Source organism: Halichoerus grypus, chromosome 3 (genome assembly GCF_964656455.1).
Source record: "Halichoerus grypus chromosome 3, mHalGry1.hap1.1, whole genome shotgun sequence".
Classification (NCBI taxonomy): domain Eukaryota; kingdom Metazoa; phylum Chordata; class Mammalia; order Carnivora; family Phocidae; genus Halichoerus; species Halichoerus grypus.
In genome coordinates, this window is record NC_135714.1 from 184,780,634 (window position 1) to 184,806,126 (window position 25,493).

General features: G+C 36.0%; 1 protein-coding gene across 2 annotated transcripts in view; it reads right to left on the reverse strand.

Annotated features, from left to right (window-relative positions):
• SGCZ (sarcoglycan zeta) overlaps positions 1 to 25,493 on the reverse strand; it is a 1,078,188-nt gene that overhangs the window by 449,428 nt on the left and 603,267 nt on the right. For both annotated transcript variants that reach the window (XM_036068587.2, XM_036068584.2), the window contains exon 2: positions 229 to 423. In XM_036068587.2, coding sequence (XP_035924480.1) covers positions 229 to 423 — 195 coding nt within the window. The remainder of the gene's footprint in view (positions 1 to 228; positions 424 to 25,493) is intronic.

Consider the following 25,493-nt stretch of genomic DNA (forward strand, 5'->3'; position numbering starts at 1 on the left):
ATCTCATGATCTCAATTTCCCACACTTAAAGGACAGGTAGTAATATCATATGTCTGTCATGGATACATATTGAATGCAGTCTTAAAATAATATATGACAGTCTTTGGAATTTCAAGACACAACCTTGTAAAGCTTAAGATAAATAAGTTTCAATTAAAAAATAAAAATAACAGCGCTCTATCATCTTTGAACCAAAAGCAGTAGATATAAAGTCATGGTGGTACTTACCACAGTGAAATTCATCACTTTCAATATCCATATTGTCATGGCTAAGTTAACTATCATGGTCACCAACAGCAGAAGGACAAAGAAGTATAAGCACCTCTTCCGCCATCCATAAATCCCCACCGGGTAAAGCTGTGCATTCTCAGCCCTTGGCAGATTGTTCTGTGGTGTTGCTAGTATATATTGTTCTCGTGTCATCTGAAAAAAAAAAAGGAAGGAAAGAAAAGAAAGAAAAGAAGCATTCAAAACTAAAACTGATGATTTTTTTAAAATCAAAAGACACAATATACCTATGAATAATGTGTAATGAGTGTTCAAAGAATTATTGCTGTATATTTAAAATTAAATTAAAATTGATTAAAATCTCACAAAGCCCCTCACATCACATCATCAGTGCTGCTTTTTAGAGCTGTTTAACTAACTATAATATTTCTAGGATGTATATTATTTTCAGTCAGATTTGCCCAATTATAACAGTAGTTTTTTTTTACGGAGACTCAGAAGATGCTCATCTCTACTCCCAGGTGTCTATAACCTAAAATTCTATGCAGGGGGTGCCTGGGTGGCTCAGTTGGTTAAGCGACTGCCTTCGGCTCAGGTCATGATCCTGGAGACCCGGGATCGAGTCCCACATCGGGCTCCCTGCTCAGCAGGGAGTCTGCTTCTCCCTCTGACCCTCTTCCCTACTCATGCTCTCTATCATTCTCTCTCTCTCTCAATAAATAAAAATCTTAAAAAAAAATAAAAAAATAAAAATAAAATAAAATTCTATGCACATCCCAGCTACTCTTGGAACACATGTCACCTGTTCTTTAGGGTAGACAGAGACCAAATGTATCACAAGGCATATCTGTACCTTTATCTAAAGATACAGGGTATCGGTGTTCAGGGTACATGTTTTAATAAAATGTAAGTGCATTTGAAAGAACCTATGGGAAGAAAAGATAATTTTATTGAGAATTATATAGATATAGCTATTTAATTAATACTTTTACTTAGAACTTTGTTGGTTATTTATTTTAGTTGTATTTCAATGAGTTCTCAAAATAAATTTGATCTCTAAAAAAGAAGACATTATACTGAACTATTCTGTTATATAATATTATATAACATATTGATATACATAGAAGTCAGTTTTGGAAAAGAGGTGGTGGTATTCCTTGGTAATATATATATATATTAATTTAGTTTCTAAGTTAATTCTTTGAAAAAGCAAATACATTATTTTCTGCCAGATTACAACCAAGAAGTACAGTTAAGAAAAGTAAAGGATATGTACGAGGCATACAATTTTTAGAATAACTTATTATCTGAAGAACAAAAATTTTAATTTTTATAAAATATAATTTTCTCCAAGGCAATAAGTTTTTTTAGTTTTGTTTTTTCTCTTTAGGTTTCATCAGATTTCTCTTATTGTTCATGTCAATTAAACAATACAACAACAGAAATCATGCTGAATATACCAAAATAAAAGAAACATCAATGAAGTATTAAAATTACATGTCAAGTAATATAAAATACAGGCATATCTCATTGTATTGTGCTTTACAGGTGCTGCATTATTGACAAATTGAACATTTGTGGCAACCCTGAGTCAAGAAAGTCTATTGGTGCCATTTTTCCAATAGCATTTGTTCATTTTGGTATCTCTGTGTCACATTTTAGTAATTCTCACAATATTTCAAACTTTTTCCATTATTATTATATTTGTCATGGTTATCTGTGATCAGTGATCTTTGATGTTACTAATAATTGTTTTGGGGCACCATGAATCACACTCATATAAGATGATGGCTTTATTGATAATTATGTGCATTTTGACAGTTCCACTCAGTAACCCTCTCTCTCCTTTTCAGGCCTGCCTTTTACCTGAGACAAAACAATATTAAAATTAGGCCAATTAAAAACCCTGGGGCCTCGCTGGGATGAGCATCAGGTATTGTATGGAATTGTTAAATTACTATATTTATTGTACACCTGAAACTAATGTTAGACTCTATATTAACAGGAACTAAAATAAAAAAAACTTAACAAAGGAAAAACACTGCAATGGCCACTAAGTATTCAAGTGAAAGGAAGAGTTGCATGTTTCACTTTAAATCAAAAGCTAGAAATGACTAATTTTGGTGAGGAAGGCTTCTCTTCTTGGGCAAACATTTAGCCAAGATGTGAATGCAAAGAAATTGTTCTTGAAGGAAATTAAAAGTGCTACTCCAGTACACAGACGAAGGATAAGAAAGCAAAACAGCCTAATTGTTGATATGGAGAAAGTCTTAGTGGTCTGGATAAAAAAAAAATAGAGCAGCCACAACATCCCCTTTAGCCAAAGCCTAATCCAGAGGAAGGCCCTAACTTTCTTCAATTCTCTGGAGGCCAAGAGAGGTGAGGAAGCTGCGGAAGAAAAGTTGTCAGCTAGCAAGGTTGGGTCATGAGGTTTAAAAGCCATTTCCAAAACATAAAAGTGCAAGGTGAAGCAGCAAGTGCTTTTGCAGAAGCTGTAGCAAGTTATCCGGAAGACCTAATTATGATAACTCATGAAGGTGGCTACACTCAGCAACAGATTTCTCAATGTAGATGAAATAGCCTTCTGTTGGAAAAAGACACCATCTAGGATTTTCATATCTAGAGGGAAGTCAAAGCCTGGCTTCAAAGCTTCAAAGGACAGGCTGATGCTCTTGTTAGGGGCTAATGCAGCTGGTGACTTTAAGTTGAAGCCGATGTTCATTTATCAATTCCAAAAATCCTAGAGCCCTACAGAATTAGGTTAAATCTATTCTGCACATGCTCTATAAATGGAACAACAAAGCTTGGAGATAGCATATATGTTTACAACATGACTTAGTGACTTATTTAAGTCCACCGTTGAGAACTACTGCTCACAAAAAAAATATTTTCAAAATATTACTGCTCATTGTCAATGCACTTCGTCATTCAAGTGCTCTGATGGAGATGTACAACCAGATTAGTGTTGTTTTCATGCCTGCTAACACAACATTCATTCTGCAGCCCATGAATAAATAAGTAATTTTGACTTCCAAGTCATATTATTTAAGAAATACATTTCATAAGGCTAGGTGTCATAGATAGTGATTCTTCTGATGGATCTTGACAAAATAAATTGAAAACCCAGAAAGGATTCACCATTCTAGATGCCATTAAGAACATTCATGATTCATGGGAAGAAGTCAAAATATCAACATGAACAGGAGCTTGGAAGAAGTTGATTTCAACCCTCATGGATGACTTTGAGGGGTTCATGACTTCAGTGGAGGGAGTAAGTGCAGATGTGGTAGAAACAGCAAGGGAACTAGAATGAGAAGTGGAGCCTGAAGATGGTACTGAATTGCTGCAATCTCAATGATCAAACTTGAACGGATGAGGGGTTGCTTCTTATGGATGAGCAAAGAAAGTGGTTTCTTGAGATGGAATCTACTCCTGGTGAAGAGACTGTGAAGATTACTGCAATGACAACAAAGGATTTAGAATATTATATAAACTTAGTTGATAAAACAGCAGCAGGATTTGTGAGGACTGACTTCAGTTTTGAAAGAAGTTTTACTGTGAGTAAAATGCTATCAAATAGCACTACAGAGAAATCATTTGTAAAAGGAAGAGTCAATGGATGCAAAACACTTCACTGTTGTCTTATTTTAAGAAATTGCCACCACAGCCTTCAGTAACGACCCCAGCCTTCAGTAACCACAATCATGATCAGTCAGCAGCCATCAGCTTTGAGGTAAGATCCTTCACTAGCAAAAAGATTACAACTCACAGTAAACTCAGATGATATTTAGCATATTTTAGCAATAAAGTATTTTTAATTAAGGTATGCACATTGTTCTTTTAGACATAATGTTAGTGCACACTTAATAGACTACAGTATAGTATAAAGTAACTTCTATATGCACTGGGAAACTGAAAAATTTATTTGACTCACTTTCTCAAAATATTTGCTTTATTGTGGTGGTCTATAATGGAACCTGCTGTATCTCTGAGGGATGCCTATATGTTATATAAAATATGGAACTTAAGAGTGTAAGTTATAGTGTTCAATGAGCCAATCCTACCCTAAATAAAATGTGGAACTGCATATTGATAAATGCAAATATCCAAATTTTTTTTGGCTTTTCCCCAATTTGTTTTAATTTTAGAGCTATAGCTTAAATTGAATTAATACACTATTAAACATTTTAATTTTTATGAAGAGTATTATGTTCCATATAATACAAATCCTTGTATATGTTAAATCAGAATTCTAAATGCATTAGAAGTGCTAATAATACTAGATGATCAACAGCAAATTCTTTCATGATATAAAGAAGGGCGGGAAATCGGAGGGGGAGACAAACCATGAGAGACTCTGGACTCTGAGAAACAAACTGAGGGCTCTAGAGGGGAGGGGGGTGGGGGGATGGGTTAGCCTGGTGATGGGTATTAAAGAGGGCACGTACTGCATGGAGCACTGGGTGTTATATGCAAACAATGAATCATGGAACACTACACCAAAAACTAATGATGTAATGTATGGTGATTAACATAACATAATAAAATTTTAAAAAATCATAGAAAAAGAAAAAAAAGAATTACCTGTTTGTTAAATGTCATTTTTATTAAGATTAATATTTCATGTTTCCTTGACACTAGCCTCAATCTTTAGTCCTGAATGAGATTCCTATTTCAAGGTGAGTTGCACAACATATTAACTGCTGTGTAATATGTTATAACAGATGACTGCATGTCATGGGAATTTCCTTTGCCTGAGGATTTTGTACATTTTATAGTTCTCACAGAGGTTATGATTACAAAGTAAAAAATATAAGAAAATATAGGGAATCTAAGGACCACCACAATTGAAAAGAAGAATAAGGAAGGGCGTAAGAAGAGGAAGCACATGGTTGTAGGAGGAGAGCAGCAGAGAGCAGAAGCCTGGCTATGCCTGACTAGCAAGTAGGAGACTTTGCCTTGTGTAGCTCCTCTGTGAAAACGCACAAAAGCTGTGACTATTTAGATCATGCATTGCCTTTCATCTCACATTAAAGCAAAGTTCTTTTTCAGAATATTCTATTTCTACTAATTCTACTTAGACATGAAGGTGAGATTAATGTGTCTTAGAAAAGAAATGAGAACTTAGTTAAGTCTCTAAAATAAAACGAACACAAATTACAAAGAAAATGGTCTTTCTAGCAATAAGATTTTTTGGTAAAGCAATAGAAATTCTGTACATATATCAAATGCCACTCACAACTTTGTAAAGAAAATGGGATAACAAAAGCGTCAGAGAAAAGGCTGTCTAGAACACATAAAAATTATTTAATTAAACTATTTTTATCACCTCAAGAAATTCAATGGTGTTTTCTTTTTTTTTTTAAAGATTTTATTTATTTATTCATGAGAAACAGAGAGAGAGAGAGAGAGAGAGGCAGAGGGAGAAGCAGGCTCTCCGCTGAGCAGGGAGCCTGATGCGGCTCAATCCCAGAACCCTGGGATCATGACCCAAGCCAAAGGCAGACACTTAACCAATTGAGCCACCCAGGCAACCACAATGGTGTTTTCTTGAAGATGAATTTACTTTATATACCTTCTTCACCACAAAATAGAGTATCCAAAGTGCAAAAAGCCAAGGGTAGTGTTTTCTTTTAAAAACTTCATTTTTTCTTAAATCTCACAGACCTAAGTGGTTTTGTTTTTAGTTTTTAAAAAAATTATTTAAATTCCATTTAATAATATTAGTGTAATATTAGTTTCAGAGGTAGAATTAAGTGATTCATCAACTGCATAGAACACCCACAGCTCATTCCATCAAGTGTCCCCCTTAATGACCATCACCCAGTTACCCCATCTCCCCACCCACCTCCCCTCCAGCAACCCTCAGTTTCCTATGACCAAGAGTCTCTTAAGGTTTGTCTCCATCTAAGTTTCCATCTTATTTTATTTTTCCTTCCCCTCCCCTATGTTCATCAGTTTGGTTTTTCAATTCCACATGAGTGAAATCATATGATATTTGTCTTTTTCTGACTGACTTATTCCACTTAGTATAATACCCTCTAGTTCCCTCCATGTTGTTGTAAATGGCAAGATTTCATTCTTTTTGATGGTTGAGTAATATTCCATTATATATATACATCACATCTTCTTCAGCCATTCATCTGTCGATGGACATCTGGGTTTGTCCCATAGTTTGGCTATTGTGGACATTGCTGCTATAACCATTGGGGTGCCTGTGCCCCTTCGGATCCCTACATTTGTATCTTTTAGGTAAATACCTAGCAGTGCAATTGCTGGGTCGTAGGGTAGCTTTATTTTTAACTTTTTGAGGAACCACCATACTGTTTTCCAGAGTGGCTGCACCAGCTTGCATTCCCACCAACACTGTAAGAAGGTTCCCCCTTCTCCGCATCCTTGCCAACATCTGTTGTTTCCTGAGTTGTTTGTCTTAGCCATTTTAACAGGTGTGAGGTGGTATCTCATTGTGGTTTTGATTTGTATTTCTCTGATGCCAAGTGATGTTGAGCATTTTTTCATGTGTCTGTTGGCCATTTGGATGTCTTCCTTGGAGAAACGTCTGTTCATGTCTTCTGACCATTTCTTGATTGGATTTATTGTTTTTTGGCTATGGTTTTTAAGATCACAATACCTTTCAGTAGCTGTTACAGTGCAGTAGTAGTACTAGCAAAGAAGAGTAACAATGTACTCTAAGAGATTAAGCAAACTATCATAGATTTGTAACTATTACAACCTTTGTTTAAAATATTAAAGGTGGATCCACTTTCAAGTATTAAAAATATTCTGAAATATCTTGGTTCCCTAGGCATTCTGAAAATTCTGTAAGTAAAATAGAAAATTGATTCACTAAATGATATTGTCACTCTAAAGAGATCTATCAAACAAATGTACACTTGCAGAGATACTTATTTTCTCAGATTAGCAAAGTAGATTTCCTAAGAGACAGGGAGAGATGATCATGATTTCCTGAGAGAAAACATCACCACACTGAGATGTCATTCTGGCTTAGTCTTCTCTACCTTCCTCTCCAATATAAATTCAACATCTTACTTCACAATACTTTCTTTGCAATTCTTTTGGTTTTCAAGGTTGTGTAGACTCACTCCTCCTGGCTACTTAATAAAATAATTAAGACCTTCTTCATCTTAGTTTTGCCATTCAATTTCATGCTATATTTCATGTCTACAAAGCATTTATTAGGATCAAACAACTTAAAACACCTAGTCTTTTTTAGTTAATACCGGTGAACTCTTCAGCCTTTTTGGATCAAGACAGCTATCAGCATTCACATTAAGGTAAATGCATTTAACTGTATTTGTGTGTAATTCAGGAAATGGTTTATTGAAATTTGGACTCTGCACATGCTTTACAAAGAAACATACTTTCAAAATCCTGATAATGTGAATAAAATATCCAGCAGGATTTTATGAGGTTAAATGAAAGATGCATGGCAAATAGAATTAGATCTTGTGAATTTTTCAATATTTTTCTCCAAAGGTATGGAAAATCTGGTTTTTAGAAGGGTTATTTTGTTCAATAAATTTAATAACATAACATATAAAAATTAGAAGAGAATTAATTAATCTGGAATGACCTAAACATGCTTCATCACTAATAATCTAGCCCCAGGGAATTCTGGTGAAGTCTACATAGTTGGACAGAATGTGAAAGAAATTAACTAGAATAGCAGAGACCATTTGGTATTATTCCCGTGCCTCACAGAAGGGGATAACCACAAGAGAAATACAATAATACAATATGATATAAGCATTAAAATATTAAATAGTGACAGGTGCTATGAAGATAATAGGCATGGGGATATAATGGGGGAGACTCATTTGAAAGTGGTAGTAAGAGAAGGGGTGAAAAGAGAATGCCTCACAAAGGAAGTGACTCCTGACGTGAAACTAAAATGATGAAGATCTTCTACGGAGAGAGTTAAAAGAGATCTTTCAGTATTTGAAGTCCTAATTACAGTGGGCTAAAAAGAAAACTGAAAATGAGGAAGTGAAGAAAATGAGTACAGGCAATCTTTGAGGGGTAAAGAAAAGCAAAGAAATGGGATTTCCGATGAGAGTCTGGAGTTTGGTACTGGAGTATGAATCAGGGGTCAGTGCAAGTCTATGTGCAGGAGATGAGCTAGAGAACGGAAAAGAAATGGGGATACTGAATATGGGGCCAGCAGTTGAGGTGACTGAGCTGGGATCCAGAGATAAGCTGTGCATTCTCAGTGAGGTGGTGGTCGAAAAACTAGTGATGGTGACAGAAGATGAGCCAAGCAGCTAGGCTCTACAGAGTGGGGATGACATACACAGGTTATAATTAACATAATCCAATGTAAACAGTTCTTGATCTTACACTAGTATTCTGACTCCCATCAGCATATGCAAAACTGAAGGAAGCTGTGCTGTGGTTCAAGTCTGCAGGTAGATGGCGTGGGGACATGTGGCACCAAGGTTCACTTCCTTCCTTCACAGGCTACTTCTTCAGAAGCTCCGTGACCAAAACTTGCTCCGTTTGGATTTCAATGTGTGGGATCTAGAATGTATGTGTGTATGTAGAAGAACCATCTTCTCCTTGCTGACCCCAATAGTCTTTGCCCTCTTTCAATAAGGTTTTATTATTTATTTTCTAAAATTGGCAGTGGAAAAAGGAGGGCACCTGTGAATAGAATTAGACATGACATCTTTCTGGATAGATGGGGAAAGCTAAAGAAAATTTGACCTCTGCTAATATTTATGAGAACAGAGGAAGAAAAGAAGATGCGATGCTAAGCGAGAGTACAATGCATAAGATAATTGTTTTCGATTGCTGGTGGTTAAATTAAGGGTAAAAATAAAAGCTATTAATGGGATGCCCCATTTTATGTCTTGTAAGGGAAAAATATTGTCTAAAAGGATGACCAAGGGACCCTACTACATGTTTATATCCTCATGACCATTAAGGGAGGAGGAGTTTGGACAACTTAAAAATGGGAGTAAGAACTGATAAGCGTGGTGGTGAGTTGTGGGACATAGCTCTTTAAAATCTGAGTTTTACCAAATATAGAAAAAGGACTATCAAACATTGCACATGTGCTTAAGGACATTAGAAAGTTAGTTCAAGTCCAGGTATTGAGCACTTCTTATCTCCAGTTTAGATTTTGCCACTAAATTGCTACTCTGATGATATAGCCATAAAGAGAACCCGATTTTATATTGGAAGTGATATATCTGATATGACTGTTTTTTTAAATATCACATGTAACAATTTTATAATACTACTCACATAAACACGGGATATAATGCAGAAATGTAAGCACAAAGACTAGAAGGAAATAGCAAATTATTTATTGATTTCCCTAATCTGATTTCTTAAAATCAAAATAGAAATTGAGCATTTAATTTCTGCTCAGCCCTGTCCCCTGTGTCCCCTGTTATGGGAAATATGAATATAAAACATACATCTCTGAGAAAGTAAGCTAGATAATTTGAGAAATTGCTTTTGATTTCTGATTCTGGAGCTAGTATTCAGTATACTCAAGTACCAATATGCAACAGCCTTGTAACCATAAAAATTGAATCTTGGTTCCAAAACCTCTTAACCTGCTCATTGGGAGTAGCTTATTTCTAGGTGAAGTGGTAAATCATGTTGGTGTCACTTTTCTTTAAGAGTTGATCATGTTAGATTTAACACTACAATTGTCTGCTATTTGTTCAGACAAGGAATGGAGAACAATCAACTAAATGCAGTCCCAGATTTATGTGCCGAGTTGCAACCCCAGCCTGGCCATTCCTAGGCAAGTCCTAGGGCAAGTCACTTAGCCTTTCTCTGCCCCAGTTTCCTGAGCTCTCAAATGAATATTACATTGACTTACATAAGAGCAGGAAAGTAGGATGTTAAAGTGTCCTTTTCATTTTAAATGGTAAAAAGACTCATTTTAAAACTTATTTTCTATCTCTTAGCTAGTGGTCACCTACTCAAGAGCCATATGAGTAATTATATTAGAATTAATTTCAAAAGACATGATTAAAATCTCATTTTAAAAACAAAATGTTTGAAGTGTTCAGATTATATGGTGTGAACTTGACAAAGCAGAAAGGCATTTTACTTTCTGTTCCCAGAAAATGAGTCTCTAAACAGCTACTAATGTTGAGAGAGATTGAAAACAATACAGTAACGTCCACTTACCATGGCAATTTAAACTTCTCCCTATCTATGACACTTAATTCTCAAAGGCATATTCCAATATGGTGGTAGTTAAAATTTGCTACTTGAGAAAAAAATGTCCATTTGGAATGGATTTTTTTCCAGTTGGTTTATGGAAAATAAACCAGTAGTCAGTTTTTATAGCCTGGAAAAGCAGCAGCCTAGCAAGTGAATTTCAAGAATGATGAAAGATATCTGAGTCAAATGGGCTGCCTCTTGAGATAGGAAATAGAAGAGGATTCTAGCCAAGCCTGACAGAAAAAAAGAAACCTGAATAGGCATTAAAGGAGAAACACATTCCCAAATGAATAAAAGTTCTATAAAAATGTGGACATTTAAAGAGAGACTTTTCAGTGACCCAATAGTCATTCTTAGCTTATTTTACATCCTTTACGCATCCTAAAATTATGTGCTTTTATATAGGAACTACATCTTCAGTATTTAATTGGATGAAAATCAATCAGTTTGGGCATTAATTTAGGCATAGACTTAGATTTAGGTTCCTAATATCAAAGTAACTCAATTCTCAGATCCCCTCATGTGATATTAATAATATTAAAATAATAATAATCATAAAACCTATCCATTACAGCAACTACGAAGGAGGCTGAGAAGGCTTTTGCCTACTCAGAGGTATATCAACAACAAGAGATGAAACAACATAGACAGTCAGGAGCACCATTTACACTAAGATTGCAAGCATGAGGAGCCCATTGGCAAGCACTGCTACACATACACCACAGGAGGAAATGGAAAATCTTTAAGGACAAACAAATTTGCCAGAAATATAGCTGGGGAGTTTAACCGGGCAAGTGGAGAGCCCACACTATTTAAATCAATAAGGATCAACAGGAAAATGGGTTTAAAGAATAGTAAGAAAGAGAATCAGAGAAAGACTAAGGGTTATTGGCTTGTACTTTAATAGCAAGTAGAAAAACTTAACGAGAACAAGGAAGATAAAGTATGGCTTCCATGGCCTTGATGACTGATTGGAAAGCATCACTGTTTATGAAAAATCTTGCAAACAAATTTCAAACTACTCTATTGAAAGTCTTTTTATTCCACTTTGACAACTTTAGTTACATTTTATCAGATTAAAGTATATATAGTAGTATAGTCAAATTTGTTTTGATGTAAAATTTTCTAATTTGTAATGAACTCTTAAGAAATGTGTTCTGCTTAGGGTTTTCTTACTTTTGGAGACAAGGTAAAGAAGAGATTCATTAAGAACATTTAGAATGTTCTACTTTAAATGAATCAAACACAGATGACTTTTTTTTTTCCACAGATGACTTTTTAAAGATCAATATTAACCAAGTTTTTTTTTTTTTTTTTTTCCAGCATAAGTAAATGTTGACTACCTAAATAAAGATAAAGCAGTTGAGCCAATAATTGGGCTTAAACTCTCTGAATTGTTTAGGTTTTAAAAAGTAAAATAAAAGGTAAGGCCCACTTTTGATGTAAAAAGTTGGAGGCAGAGAGGAAATGCAGACAAGTTCAATATCTGATGACATGAAGGAGGGACATAAAAAGAAGCCTGAAAAGTCATCATTAAGTGGTGCCAGTATAGAAGATGCTGGAGAGTTGGTCCACTGAGGCCTGCCCCTGATTGTACACCTCTCTTCCTGTTGGATCTTAGGGGGGGCCATATAGGAGAATATAGGCCAGGAGAAGAGATGAATGCTTCATCCTCATTACTGATACTAACCTTGGATGGGCACACATACATCATGAGTATTAACCTGCCTTGCCACCATAGGTGGAAAATGAGTAAAGAGAACTGGTAACACTATCTCCTTTTGCTTTACATACTACAAATCAGCCTTTTTTCAGTACTAGGGTTAAAAAACTAAGCAAGAATATTGACTAGCTCTTGTTACCTGAGGAGCCTTGTGGAGGATACACATATATATTTCATGCTCTTTTCTCTTGTTTTATGGTTGTTTCTTGTCTTAGTTTATGAAGAAGTAGCAGAACATGCCACCCCAAAGTAAGCCACTTTGACATACTGCTTATTTTTAGCCGTAGGCACTTGAAAATAGCAAATATAGGAAGATTTTTCTAAACAACTCTTATCTGTCTAAAGAGAGACCCTCCAAAAGAAACTCCTTTGTCATTAGGGCCATCCCCAGGAATTTCATCACCCAGGGAGGATTGACTCTTGTCACAGGAGAGAACAGAACTCAACACCACACCCAGACACACTTTGTCCCAAACTATCACACCTCTCATTTATTCTTCTAAGGGCTCATTCATCTTTCCTAAAAATAATTTCCTCACCTCTGAGAGGTCTACATTCCACTCCACATTCCTTACTAAGATGGTTTTAAGTCAGAATTCTAAGACACGTCTTTGGGTTACTCATTTTTCCCTGAGTATTTCCCACATATGAATGAGGTATACATGTTAATAAAATTCTGTGTTTTTTTCTCCTATTAATCTGTTTTTTTTTTTTAAGATTTTATTTATTCTTTGACAGAGAGAGACACAGCAAGAGAGGGAACACAAGCAAGGGGAGTGAGAGAGGGAGAAGCAGGCTTTCCACGGGGCTCAATCCCAGGACCCTGGGATCATGACCTGAGCCGAAGGCAGATGCTTAACAACTGAGCCACCCAGGCACCCCTTAATCTGTTTTTTATTATAGAATCCTTACCCAAGAACTCATAGGGTAGAGGGAAAATTACTTTTTCTCCTTTATACTCACAATAAGATTATAAACTCCCTTGCTTAAAATTTTTTATAGTCACCTTAGCATCAAACACAGGTATGCTATAAATGAAACAAAAAGATTAATAGGCACTTTTATTGAATATCTACTCCATGCTAGGCATTTTTCTGGTGGTTTTATTGTTGATTCAGCTAAAACCAAATTGATTTTTACTTTAATTCAGGAAAGGGGGCACTTTGGGAATCATGATGTTATCATTTATTATATTTCTGTTACATCCATGAGCTTCATTAAATAATTCAATAAGTATTTGTTGACTCTATGGATGGATGAATATATGTAGAAAGCATGTAATTCACACAATTAGAAACATATTTAGGGAGTGCAGTGAGAGTGAGTGGAATTATATTTAATTCAAAATAATATTATACAATCCAAGATATGTCTTTTTTTTTTTTTTTTTTTTCCCATTAGTGAATTGGAAAAGCTGTAGCTATTGCATGTCCTTTATTGGACTAGACGATATCTTGGGGCTGGTGGTGGGGACTTTTTGAGACAACAGCCCTCGAAAACATATCTCCAATTCTAATGCCATCATTGTGTCCCTTATTCTATTGATAGTGGCACAATATTTTAAGTCATGATAGCTAAAAAAAAAACCTAAAAATTTTAAAGATGCTTAGATCCTATGTCTCTTTTGGGGGGGGGCATGTAGTTCCACCTTTATATCATATTTTTTCACAAATGTCTATTTGTATCAGTTCTTGTCAGCATTTATGTCATGACAAGATTATTTTAAAGGTTTCCAACTTCTGCCTTAATTCTTGCCTCTGCTGCTTAGTTTCAAGGACCATGTTCCCATAGCATAATTATCATATTTATTTATATATCAAACAAAAATTAGTTTAACACTTTCTACACACAAGGCATCTTTCTAGAAGCTATCAGTGCAGCAGGGAAGACAAAAATTCCTGCCTTCATGGGATTTATATTCTCAAGCTGGGCACAAAGAGCAAGCAAAAATAACTAAAACAGACAGTAAGTGAGACAGTAGTGAGAAGCTAAATAATGCAAGGATGGAGGATAATGAAAATGTGTGCTGCCATTTAGACAGGGTAGCCTGTTAAAGCCTCATTGGAAACCCAAGTTTTGAGTAATGTCCACAAGGACTTGAATGGGGGGAGCTATGCATCCACCAGGGTAATAGCTTTTCAGACAGAGAGGGAAGAACTTGACTGTCATGTTCTGGGTCTTCATAGAACTTATTTCCACTTAGCAGTATATTAAATATCCATCTGTTTATTTTCTGTCACTTCCACTAGAATAGAAGCCATATGAGGACAGGGACTTTGAGCTGTTGATTGGTACAACTCCCTAAAGTAGAAAAATAGGTGCACAAAAATTTATTGAATAAACAAATATTCTGTAGCCACCATTTGTCCAACGATACCGTCATGCAGGCAGCAGGTTTTCAAAAAGATCTGATTAACGTGTGTGTTCAACAAGGTCAGAGGATGACATTCATGAAGTTTTAAATTTCGACAGTATTGTTACCATATACTACTTATGTCATTCCAAACATATCATCTAAAAACTAACAGTAAACTGAACTACCTTTGAAACATATGTAAAGATTAAACAATTCAATGTATAGTAACTTAACTAAAATATAAATATATATTGAATCTTAGAGCTTTTCCTTCTTTACCCCACCATATGCCAGTGAATATATCTTCTATGAAAAAATTACATAATTTTAGAATTTATGAAGAAAATTGGTATTTTTGTTTTTACTGATTTTTTAAAAATATTAAATCAATAAAATGCTAAAAAATGGATACCTACAGAATTTGGAAATATAACTAAATACCCAATTATCTGTCGGTAACAAATGAAATAATAGTAATTTGAATGATCTAAGAGGCTATCTTCTAGAACCCACTTTCAGCCCCTGTGTCTTAGCTGTTTTCATGAGCTTTTAAAAGTTGTTTTTTTTTCTTCATTTTTACTTAGTGATTTGGAACTGAAAAAAAATTCCCAATTGGTTAATATATTGAAATGAACAGAAGTGAAAAAGAATTCGTGGAAAAGTGGTTCCCTATGCAGAAACAAAATAATTTTACAAAGACTAAAGGAAAGAAAAGAAATGCTTCTCTTACACAGGGAGGCTGACCCTTATCTTCATGGGTATAAAAGAAAGTGGTTTAAAAGATTATTTATTGTATTAATTCCGCTGTATCCAAACCAAGAAATCACCGTTTACAATGAAAGATTGCAAAATATGCCACCTTGGCATCTTGATACATTGAACTTAGGCAGTCAAAAACCAGCAAATGAAGGGGGAGGCTTTCTCTGAACTCCTCTTATTTGCCTAAAGACATTCTCCAAAAGAAACTCCCTTGTCATAAATCCTCTCCCTGGGAGTATCATCAGCCAGGAAGGACTGACTCCTCTAACACCTAAGGAGGACAGAAGTTGATACCACACCCAGACACACGTTGCCACAAAACCACTACACCTCCAATCTATCCTTCTAAGGGCCCATTCATCTTTCCTAAAAGTAATTTCCTCTCCCCTAAGAGGCTTACATTCCACTCCCCTTTTCCTATTAAGACTGCATTTAAGTCTGAATTCTAAGCCATCTGTTTGGGTTACTCACTTTTCCCTAGTTATTTCTTATGTGTAAGTGAGGAATACATGTTAATAAACTTCTGCCTATTGGGTTTTGTTGTTGTTAATCTGTCCTTTATTACAGGGGCCTCAGCCAAGAACTCAAAAGGGTAGATGGAAAATTATTCTTCCTCTCCTACACTTATGAATACCTGTCCATGGGACAGGAAACCAGCTGGCTCCACAGAGCTCATGGTTGTGTTCCCATCCCTGTGTCTCCTCTGTTGTGGCAACCAAAGAAATTTCTCTAGAGTTTGCACTGAGACTTGATTCCAGATTCTCCCAATGTGTAAGTTGTTTTCTGATTGCATTTTATAAAATTATTTTTTTAAAACTGCATTTTCGGGCGCCTGGGTGGCTCAGTTGGTTAAGCGACTGCCTTCAGCTCAGGTCATGATCCTGGAGTCCCAGGATCAAGTCCCGCATCGGGCTCCCTGCTCGGCAGGGAGTCTGCTTCTCCCTCTGACCCTCCCCCCTCTCATGCTTTCTCTCTCTCAAATAAATAAATAAAATCTTTAAAAAAAAAAAATAAAACTGCATTTTCTCTAGATATCTGGAGAGCTGTATTCCAGGCCATGATATATAATTTAGACTTCAAGCCGGTGATCTGAAAAGGCTTTGGCCATATTATAAATTGGTGACCTTTGCAAACTGCATTTAAGTGGTTTAAAAACACCCATTTTACAATCAAGAAACAGTACAGATGGGGAGTTTAACTAGATGAATATAAAACAAAATTGTTTAAAAGCATGTCAATTGCTAGTTCTAAGAATAACTGAATATATTAATAACCAATGATATCCTTGATATTTTATTTGCTTATTTGTTTTATTCACTTATTTATTTAATTATTGTACACAGTGCATTAGAAAAAAGTAAGTTAGGATGAATAAGAAAAGAAGCAATAATAAAAATCTCCTAATTATTTAAAACACTTTAAAATTTTTATTTGAATGAGTGAAGATCTGCATATCAAAATCCATTCGAAACATTATACAGATTTAATGATAAACTACAAAGTGCTTATTCACTAGATTACTTCCATGATACAGTACTAAGGTGAAACTTGTTCATGTTCTAGTGCCATCTGCAGACTTTTGCATTTTAACAGTACTTTAGAGCTCCCTACCAGATACATTTATGCCCAGTTTATGTTTGGTTATATTCCTAAAAGATTCCTTTTCTGTTTAAAAAGAACTGCACATTTTAACATTATAAGATCCTTCATTCAAGGGGAAGAAAGGAAATTAAGAATAATACTAACAGCAAAGGACAGCAGAGAGATTATCATGTGCCAGACACAAGTGCCCAGTTAACTCATCTAATCCTAACTTCAACCCAGAGAAGAAAGCTGTTCTTATTATCCTATTTTTTTTTATAAGAAAAGGAAAATGAGGCCTACAAATGTTAAGAAATTTCTCCAAGAGCTAATAGGCATAAGAGTTAATAAGACAAGAAATATAAGACACTTTTCTGATCCCTGAATTCATTTTCTCAGCCAGACCCCACACTGCCTATAGCCCTTCGCACAGGTTACTCTGTTTATTCATCAACACAACTAACTCTATAAAAGTGAATCTTACAGGTCCCACTTTAGTAATTAATAATATTAAGGCCAAAAAGTCAACATACTCAAAATTCCTCAAATAAGTAAAACATTGGTTTTTGGATTCAGGTTTATGGATTGATACAGCAGTTTTTGTTGATGTTTTTATTTCCTTAATTACATCAGACTAGTTCCCTGACAAATATTTACTGAATACCTATTACACGCAAAACATTTTATTTTTATTTATTTTTTAAAGATTCATTTCTGTATTTATTTCATTTTATTATTTTATTTATTTGAGTGAGAGAGAGAGAGAGTGGGGGGCAGTGAGGGTCAGAGGGAGAAGCTCCCCGCTGAGCAGGGAGCCCAATGTGGGGATCCATCCTGAGACTCTGGCAACATGACCCGAGCCAAAGGCAGAGGCTTAACTGACAGCCACCCAGGTGCCCCTCATTTTTGTATTTTAGAGAGAAAGAGGGCATGCATGAGCAGGGGCGAGGAGCAGAAGGAGAGGGAGAGGAAGAGAAGCAGACTCCCCGCTGAGTGTGGATCTGGGCTAGGGGCTCAAACTCAGGACCCTGAGATCATAACCTGAGCAGAAACCAAGAGTGGGATGTTTAACCGACTGAGCCTCCCAGGCACCCCGCAAAACATTTTAAATACCTTTAAATATACACTATGCTTTCTTTAGTATCCATAAACCAATGAGCAAATGAATAATCTGTGCTTCTCCTAATGTGAGATTTACTACTGGTGGTAGGAAAATTGTCTTACGTGGTAAGTGTAGTCATTTCAGATAGTAAAGAAACATGACGTTAAATATCTTTGACTCACAGAGAAATCTATTCTTGTGTATATGTGCTTCCAAGTTTTTTTAGCACATCAGAAGTTTTTTTTTTGGTTTTTTGTTTTTTTTAAGATTTATTTATTTATTTATTTGACAGAGAGAGACACAGCAAGAGAGGGAACACAAGCAGGGGGAGCGGGAGAGGGAGAAGCAGGCTTCCCGTGGAGCAGGGAGCGTGATGCGGGGCTCGATCCCAGGACTCTGGGATCATGACCTGAGCCGAAGGCAGACGCTTAATGACTGAGCCACCCAGGTGCCCCAAGGGAAGTCTTTTTAATGCTAGCAGGCACATTACTAATTTCTAGCCACCCTTCTAAAAAAAAAAAAAAAAGCAATTAGAGAAGTTTTCAGCTAAACAGTGTCTCTCCAGTTGGGATATAATAACTTTGTTTTTCATTGTTGCTATTGTATTCACCTTTTTTGTTTACCTTATGGCAGGTGAAAATGGCCATATCTTTCCTGTTATCTTTTGGCAGATGAGACTGGTTTCCAATTTACTGTATCAGTTTAAAATTTTCTTTAAAAATAGGTTCAAGTAGAGGGGCACCTGGGTGGCTCAGTCATTAAGCGTCTGCCTTCAGCTCAGGTCATGATCTCAAGGTTCTGGGATTGAGCCCCGCATCGGGCTCCCTGCTCCATGGGGAGCCTGCTTCTCCCTCTCCCACTCCCCCTGCTTGTGTTCCCTCTCGCTGTGTCTCTCTCTGTCAAATAAATAAATAAAATCTTTTAAAAAAATAAAAAAATAAAAAAATAGGTTCAAGTAGAGATAGTCAATTTATTTATTTTTTTAAAGATTTTTATTTATTTATTTGAGAGAGGATGATAGCATGAGAGGGAGGAGGGTCAGAGGGAGAAGCAGACTCCCTGCTGAGCAGGGAGCCTCATGTGGGACTTGATCCTGGGACTCCAGGATCATGACCTGAACCGAAGGCAGTTGCTTAACCAACTGAGCCATCCAGGCACCCGATAGTGAGTCAATTTAAAACATAATATTCAACACACAGCATATGTGGTGTGTGGGGAAAAGTTCATGAAGCCTGTACGAAGTGACTAATATTTGGAAAACATCCTAAGTAAGAAAAAAGTTTTCTCACTAGGTTCTCCGTAAATTAAATGGGCTAGCTCTGCAAAGATTCATTCCCTTGAACGGTAAGAAATGAGCAGACACTGGATGACTGTAAGAAAATATACATGGAATCACTTCTCCGCCTTTGGCTAAGATCAAATGTAGGAAATTTACATGAAGGATCCATGCACACACTGTAGGGAAGAGAGGGAGGTGCTTACTTCTTGAAGCTCCTGGGCACTATGGGTCTTAAAGTAGCAGCCCAGGAACCTTTGATATGTTCCATGTGAGTAATACCTGCTCCGGGAACTTGATAAAGGGAACGTCACTCTCTAGGGTATCAGGTAGCTTTGCAGAAGCAGTTGATGCAGAATTTATATAACATTTAAGATTTTAAGAAATGAAAAACATGCCAGAATGGTGGCATTTCAGGCAAGGAAAAGCAAGAGAACAAGGATGCAGAACTTACAAAGTGTCTCTGAAGAAACTTGAGCAGCAGAGAAATTTATATGAAAATAACGTAAGAAAGAACCAACATATCAAAAACATGACCAGAAAAGAAATAGGTAAGATTATTTCAATATAAAAGAGGATAGTTTGCAGTTACATTTATAAAAAATAACTTTGTTTTCTCAGAATGATTGCACACTTATCAGGTGAATCATTTTTCTAGTTTTCACTATGATAAACTTGTTTTACATTTCAAATGGAAATAAATTCATATTAACGAGTGGAAGGGAGAGAATAAAAAGTTTTAAAAGAGTAAGAACAGGGGCGCCTGGGTGGCTCAGTCGTTAAGCGTCTGCCTTCGGCTCAGGTCATGATCCCGGGGTCCTGGGTTCGAGCCCCGCATCGGGCTCCCTGCTCGGTGGGAAGCCTGCTTCTCCCTCTCCCACTCCCCCTGCTTGTGTTCCCTCTCTCACTGTGTCTCTCTCTGTCAAATAAATGAATAAAATATTTAAAAAAAAAAAAAAAAAAAAAGAGTAAGAACAGCGTTTACCATACTAGATATCAAAATTTATTATGAAGCTATATTCAACTTGGGTACTGTGGATTCAAGGGTAGAAAAACAGACCACTGCAATATAACTGAAATTCCAGAAATAGACCCACATGTGCAGTTAATTTAAAGTTACTGGGGGGCGCCTGGGTGGCTCAGTCGTTAAGCGTCTGCCTTCGGCTCAGGTCATGATCCCAGGGTCCTGGGATCGAGCCCCACATCGGGCTTCCTGCTCAGCGGGAAGCCTGCTTCTCCCTCTCCCACTCCCCCTGCTTGTGTTCCCTCTCTCGCTGTGTCTCTCTCTGTCAAAGAAATAAATAAAATCTTAAAAAAAAAAAAAAAAAGTTACTGGGAATATCAAGTTTGTGGAAAATACGGTTTTCTTGTATCTCTCAAAAATAGGTATTCTCAAAAACTGCTAGTGGGAGTATGAATTGGTACCTCACTTTGGAAAACAATTATGAAAATATCCGTTAAACAGAAGATGTGCATGCTCTTTATCCCAGAATTTCCCTTATATATGCTACAGAAACCCTGGAAATTATAAAGAATAAAACATTTTCACAGGATGCTCTTGTAATACTGTTTTTAAAATCTCATAAAAGTTAATAGAGAAATGTATATACAAAATCAGTATATTGAAAGACAGAATAACAGAGCAATTAAAATGAATTAAACTACGGGCATCTGGGTGGGTCAGTGGGTTAAGCATCTGCCTTTAGCTCAGGTCACTATCCCAGTGTCCTGGGATCAAGCTCCATGTCTGACTCCCTGCTCATCGGGGAGTCTGCTTCTCCCTCTCCCTCTGCAGCTCCCCCTGCTTGTGCTCTCTTGCTCTCTCTCTGTCAAATGAATAAATAAAAATCTAAAAAAAAAAAAAATGAGTTGAACTAAATCTATTATGTATTAACATTCCTAGATCACAAAAAGTATGAAGCTAAATGACAAAACAAACGATACTCTACCAACATATACATACACAGGTATTCATATATACAAGTTATGTTTGCATGCATAATTAGCAAAAATATAAAAACCTTCCAAAGAAGCATATAAACCTATTTCAGGACGGTTATAAGCTTTCTCCTCTCCATTTGTGAACTTGGACATAAGATTTGTGCTCTAGAACCTTTCCTGTTAAACTAGACTGATGAAAATCTGCCCAGGAATTGTTTTAAGCCATATATAACCATATATTGAATATGTATAGACAAATAAACAGTGAAAACCAGGATGAGAAAAAAAAATGGTAAGAGGTCAAATTTATTACCACTGCTCCATGAAGAAAGTCTATCTTGAGCTGAGCCTTCTGAAAGGAAAAGAAAACTGAAATCTGTAATCAAAACAAGCACAGGGAAGACCCAGGGACTGGATAATAAGGGGAGCTCTGTAGTGTAATGGGGGAACACGTAGTAAGATGTAAGGATAAGGTGGCTGAGGTAATTTTTAGGAATGGGATGTTTATTATTTATCTACACATATGGAAAATGGCCAAACTGAACTTGAATTAAATTCTTCTTAGGAACTTAATTGTCCCTGAGATATATTCCAACAGGCAGCCTCCTGGAAATAGTTACCTGAAGATACTTGTTTAAAGCCATAGGCATGCTTTCACACACCAGTGCTTTACAATCTTTTTATTTAATAGTTTATAGAGCAATAGGACACAGATCAGTGTAATCTCCTTGGATAGAATCCAACTTAAGGGGAAGAAGTTTTGTGTTCTAAACATGAGCAGACACATACACCAAGAGCATGGTGGCTGTTCAATATGTAATTCATCATTCCCTAATTTTGAGTTTGTTGATACAAATAAGAGAGCAATGCAATCCTCTCAATGTAAGAAGGAGATGTGAAGGATGGAGAATGATGAATCATTCATGTGCCTTAGATTACCCATGAGAGCATTCATTTAAAGAAGCATCACCATAAAAGCACACCATGAAACTAAGTAGCAAGGATTAATATACTTCAGATTTAACTATATTAAAAATTGCAAGTAATGCTTAAAAAATGAAGTTTCAAATCTAAATGATGTATTTGTTTCTTAAGATTTCCAATTGCAAAAAGAAATATTTAAATGAGTACTGGATTACTAAATTAATACCAAAAGCCTATAAACCATGCTATTTGAGAAATAGTCATTCATTGAACAAAGTAGCCTGTTCTGTTTTATGGACTTAGTAGTCACTCAATAAACAGATAAATTTACTAAAAACAACTTACCACTATTTTTCTCTTCTCATATATAAATATATATATCTCAATTTTTACCTGATTCTACCTTCAATATTATTAATTTAACTCCACAACTAATTACCTGTACCTTAAAATAAGAAATAAAATAAACATACCACTTTTAATAATAAATTGGAATGCTATTCAACGCTCAACCTTCCAATTTGCTTAAAGTAATACAAAATGGTTTTATCTGAATTTCACAAATTGGGTAAAATTCTACATATCCTGCATAGTCGAATAGGCCATGTTTTACTGAATGAGCATGTTCTGTTCACTTATTTATTTCCAGGACCAAATTACCAAATTGTACCTGACCCATGTCAATATTTAACAAATACTGAGCAAATAAGGAAATGAATAAAAAAGTGTGATCCAAAAAAAAATCTCAGCTTTACTGGCATATAAGTGACATATAAAATTGTAAGATATTCAGTGCTCATCATAGTGATTTGATATACATATACACACTGGGAAAGGATTTTCTCCCATTTAGTTAATTACACATCCACACACCCATCACCTCCTGTGTGTGTGTATGTGTGTGTGTGTGTATGTGTGCACACGTGTGTGTGTTCTTTTTTGGTGAGAATATTTAAGTTCTACACTCTTGCAAATTTCAACTATGATATATAGTGTTATCAACTATACTCACGATGTTATACATTAGGTCCTCAGATCTTAATCATTTTATAGGTGAAAATTTGTACTCTTACCTCTCCCTATTTCACCCACTCCCAGCCCCTGACAACCACCCATTATGTTTCTATGAGTTAATAATTTAATTCTGTTTCTATTTTCAGCAGAATGACCTTGATATGTACTGCAGTAAACTATACACCACATAAGGGGACTGGGAAATTATGACAGATTTTCACAATCCTTGCATACCACTCCACCTTGAACACTGATACCTATTTTACTAAATTTGAGTGGAATTGGGAAAAGCAATACACATTTCTGGAAATACACATGCAGATTTGGAAACAGAGAGATAGCAAGGGATTGATGACAAAACTACTCTAGAGTACTGTATACCACCTGTGAAAACACTTTCTCCAGCCACACATAGACCTCTGCAGCCCCCCTCAGGGAGGGAGGGAGTATTCTGGTGCTCACCAGTTATCAGCAGACCAGCCAGCCCCAGAGCATGCGCTCTGCTCAGCCTCATGCCTTCGCAAGTGACCCCTCAGGTTTGGGCCCTGGCTAAATGTAGTATCACATTTTCTCTAATCCTGTCACTAAAGAACAAAACAGAATTACTCTTCTAAAATTTCAGTGCAACAATGATTATATATTATTACTCCACTCAAAAATAGTTCAGGAGGGCGCCTGGGTGGCTCAGAAGGTTAAGCGTCTGCCTTCGGCTCAGGTCATGATCTCAGGGTCCTGGGATCGAGCCCTGCATCGGGCTCCCTGCTTCTTGGGAGCCTGCTTCTCCCACTGCTTCTCTCTCTCTCTCTGTGTCTCTCATGAATAAATAAATAAAATCTTTAAAAAAAAAATAGTTGAGGAGACTTAGAAAAAGTGAGTATAATTTATTGAGTTAAAATATGTATAACTATTAAAATGGTTGATGAATTCTCTGAGACATATGAGGTCCATTTTAGTAAATTCAACAATGAATAAGGAGGTAGATGATTCTAATTTTAGCAAATTTCTTCAGATTCATGAATAAAGTTGAATAAAATTTCAATTCATTAGTCCATAAAGAAAAATCTATCAAGACTTTGTCTGTATTCAAATAGAATATGCAAAACTTAATCCTTACTAAATAATATTCCATTTGTGAATTCATTACTATTTAATTAATTTTTATTGTTGAATATATATTTTTGCATAAACTTTTTTCTTACTCTATCACTTGCTTTAGGATATAGAAAAGATACACTTCTCACATTTTTTTTAAGATATCATTTGTTCATTTGAGAGACAGAGAGAGAGCACGAGCGGGATGGAGAGGCAGAGGGAGAGGGAGAAGCAGACTCCCTGCTGAGCCAGGAGCCTAACATGGGGCTCGATCCCAGGACCCAGAGATCATGACCTGAGCTGAAGGCAGATGCTTAACCATCGGAGCCACCCAAGCACCCCCACTCCTCACATTTTGAAAAGTTTTCTAGATTTAATACCAACAATTAAATGATCTTTGCCTTTATGCCTACCTCTAGCAATATCATTATTTAAACATAACAAGCTCACAGAAAATGTTTAAATAATTAATTTTGGTTTGCTCCCCAGCAATGGGAAGAGCAAGGGAAGTATTTAGAAATGAGGCCAACTTGTCATCTTCTATTTATACGCTATTAGATAAAATGTCAATGACCAGTGTTACCAAAGTCATCTCAAGTATAGAGTGCTTTACTAAATGAACCACCCCATCAAAATACAAAAGAGTAAATGTGTTTAAATATGATTAAGCATTTAAAAAATAAAAAATTGAATAGTACATGCATATAAAATATCATAAGTTCATGTTCTCATTCTTCCTTTTCTGCTCCATGCATGAGCCAATGATGCATACCCTATGCCCTTAACACTCTATCAGGCATTTTGTCTTGTGCATTTTTTTAAATGGCATAGTATGAAGCTCTTGCACTGGGTATATACTGCAGTAATTCACAGCTTTTTACATTATTAAAGTTAGTGAAACTTAGGGGTAATCACATCAAATATGGCACTATGAGAATAGGCAATTTTCTGAGAACAATGGATTTCTACCAATTACTTATTTACTACTTTCATATGCTATATATTCAGTTTTGTTCAATTGCCCCAATGTGCTCTGTTTCTGAGGTAGTTTGATTAATGAGGATTCTAGACAAAGGAAATTAATTGAAACTTAGGAACTGGTGAGAGACTGGCATATGGTAATAAAATAAATACATGATTTTTTTGTTGTTGTAGGCACAATAATTTTGTCTTGGTTTCCTTTTTACATGTGTAGTTCAGATACAATTCTTCATCTGGGTAAAGAAATAGATTGAAAAACTCTTACAAGTTTCCTTGAGTCTAAACAGATGTTATATATACCAGAGAGTGA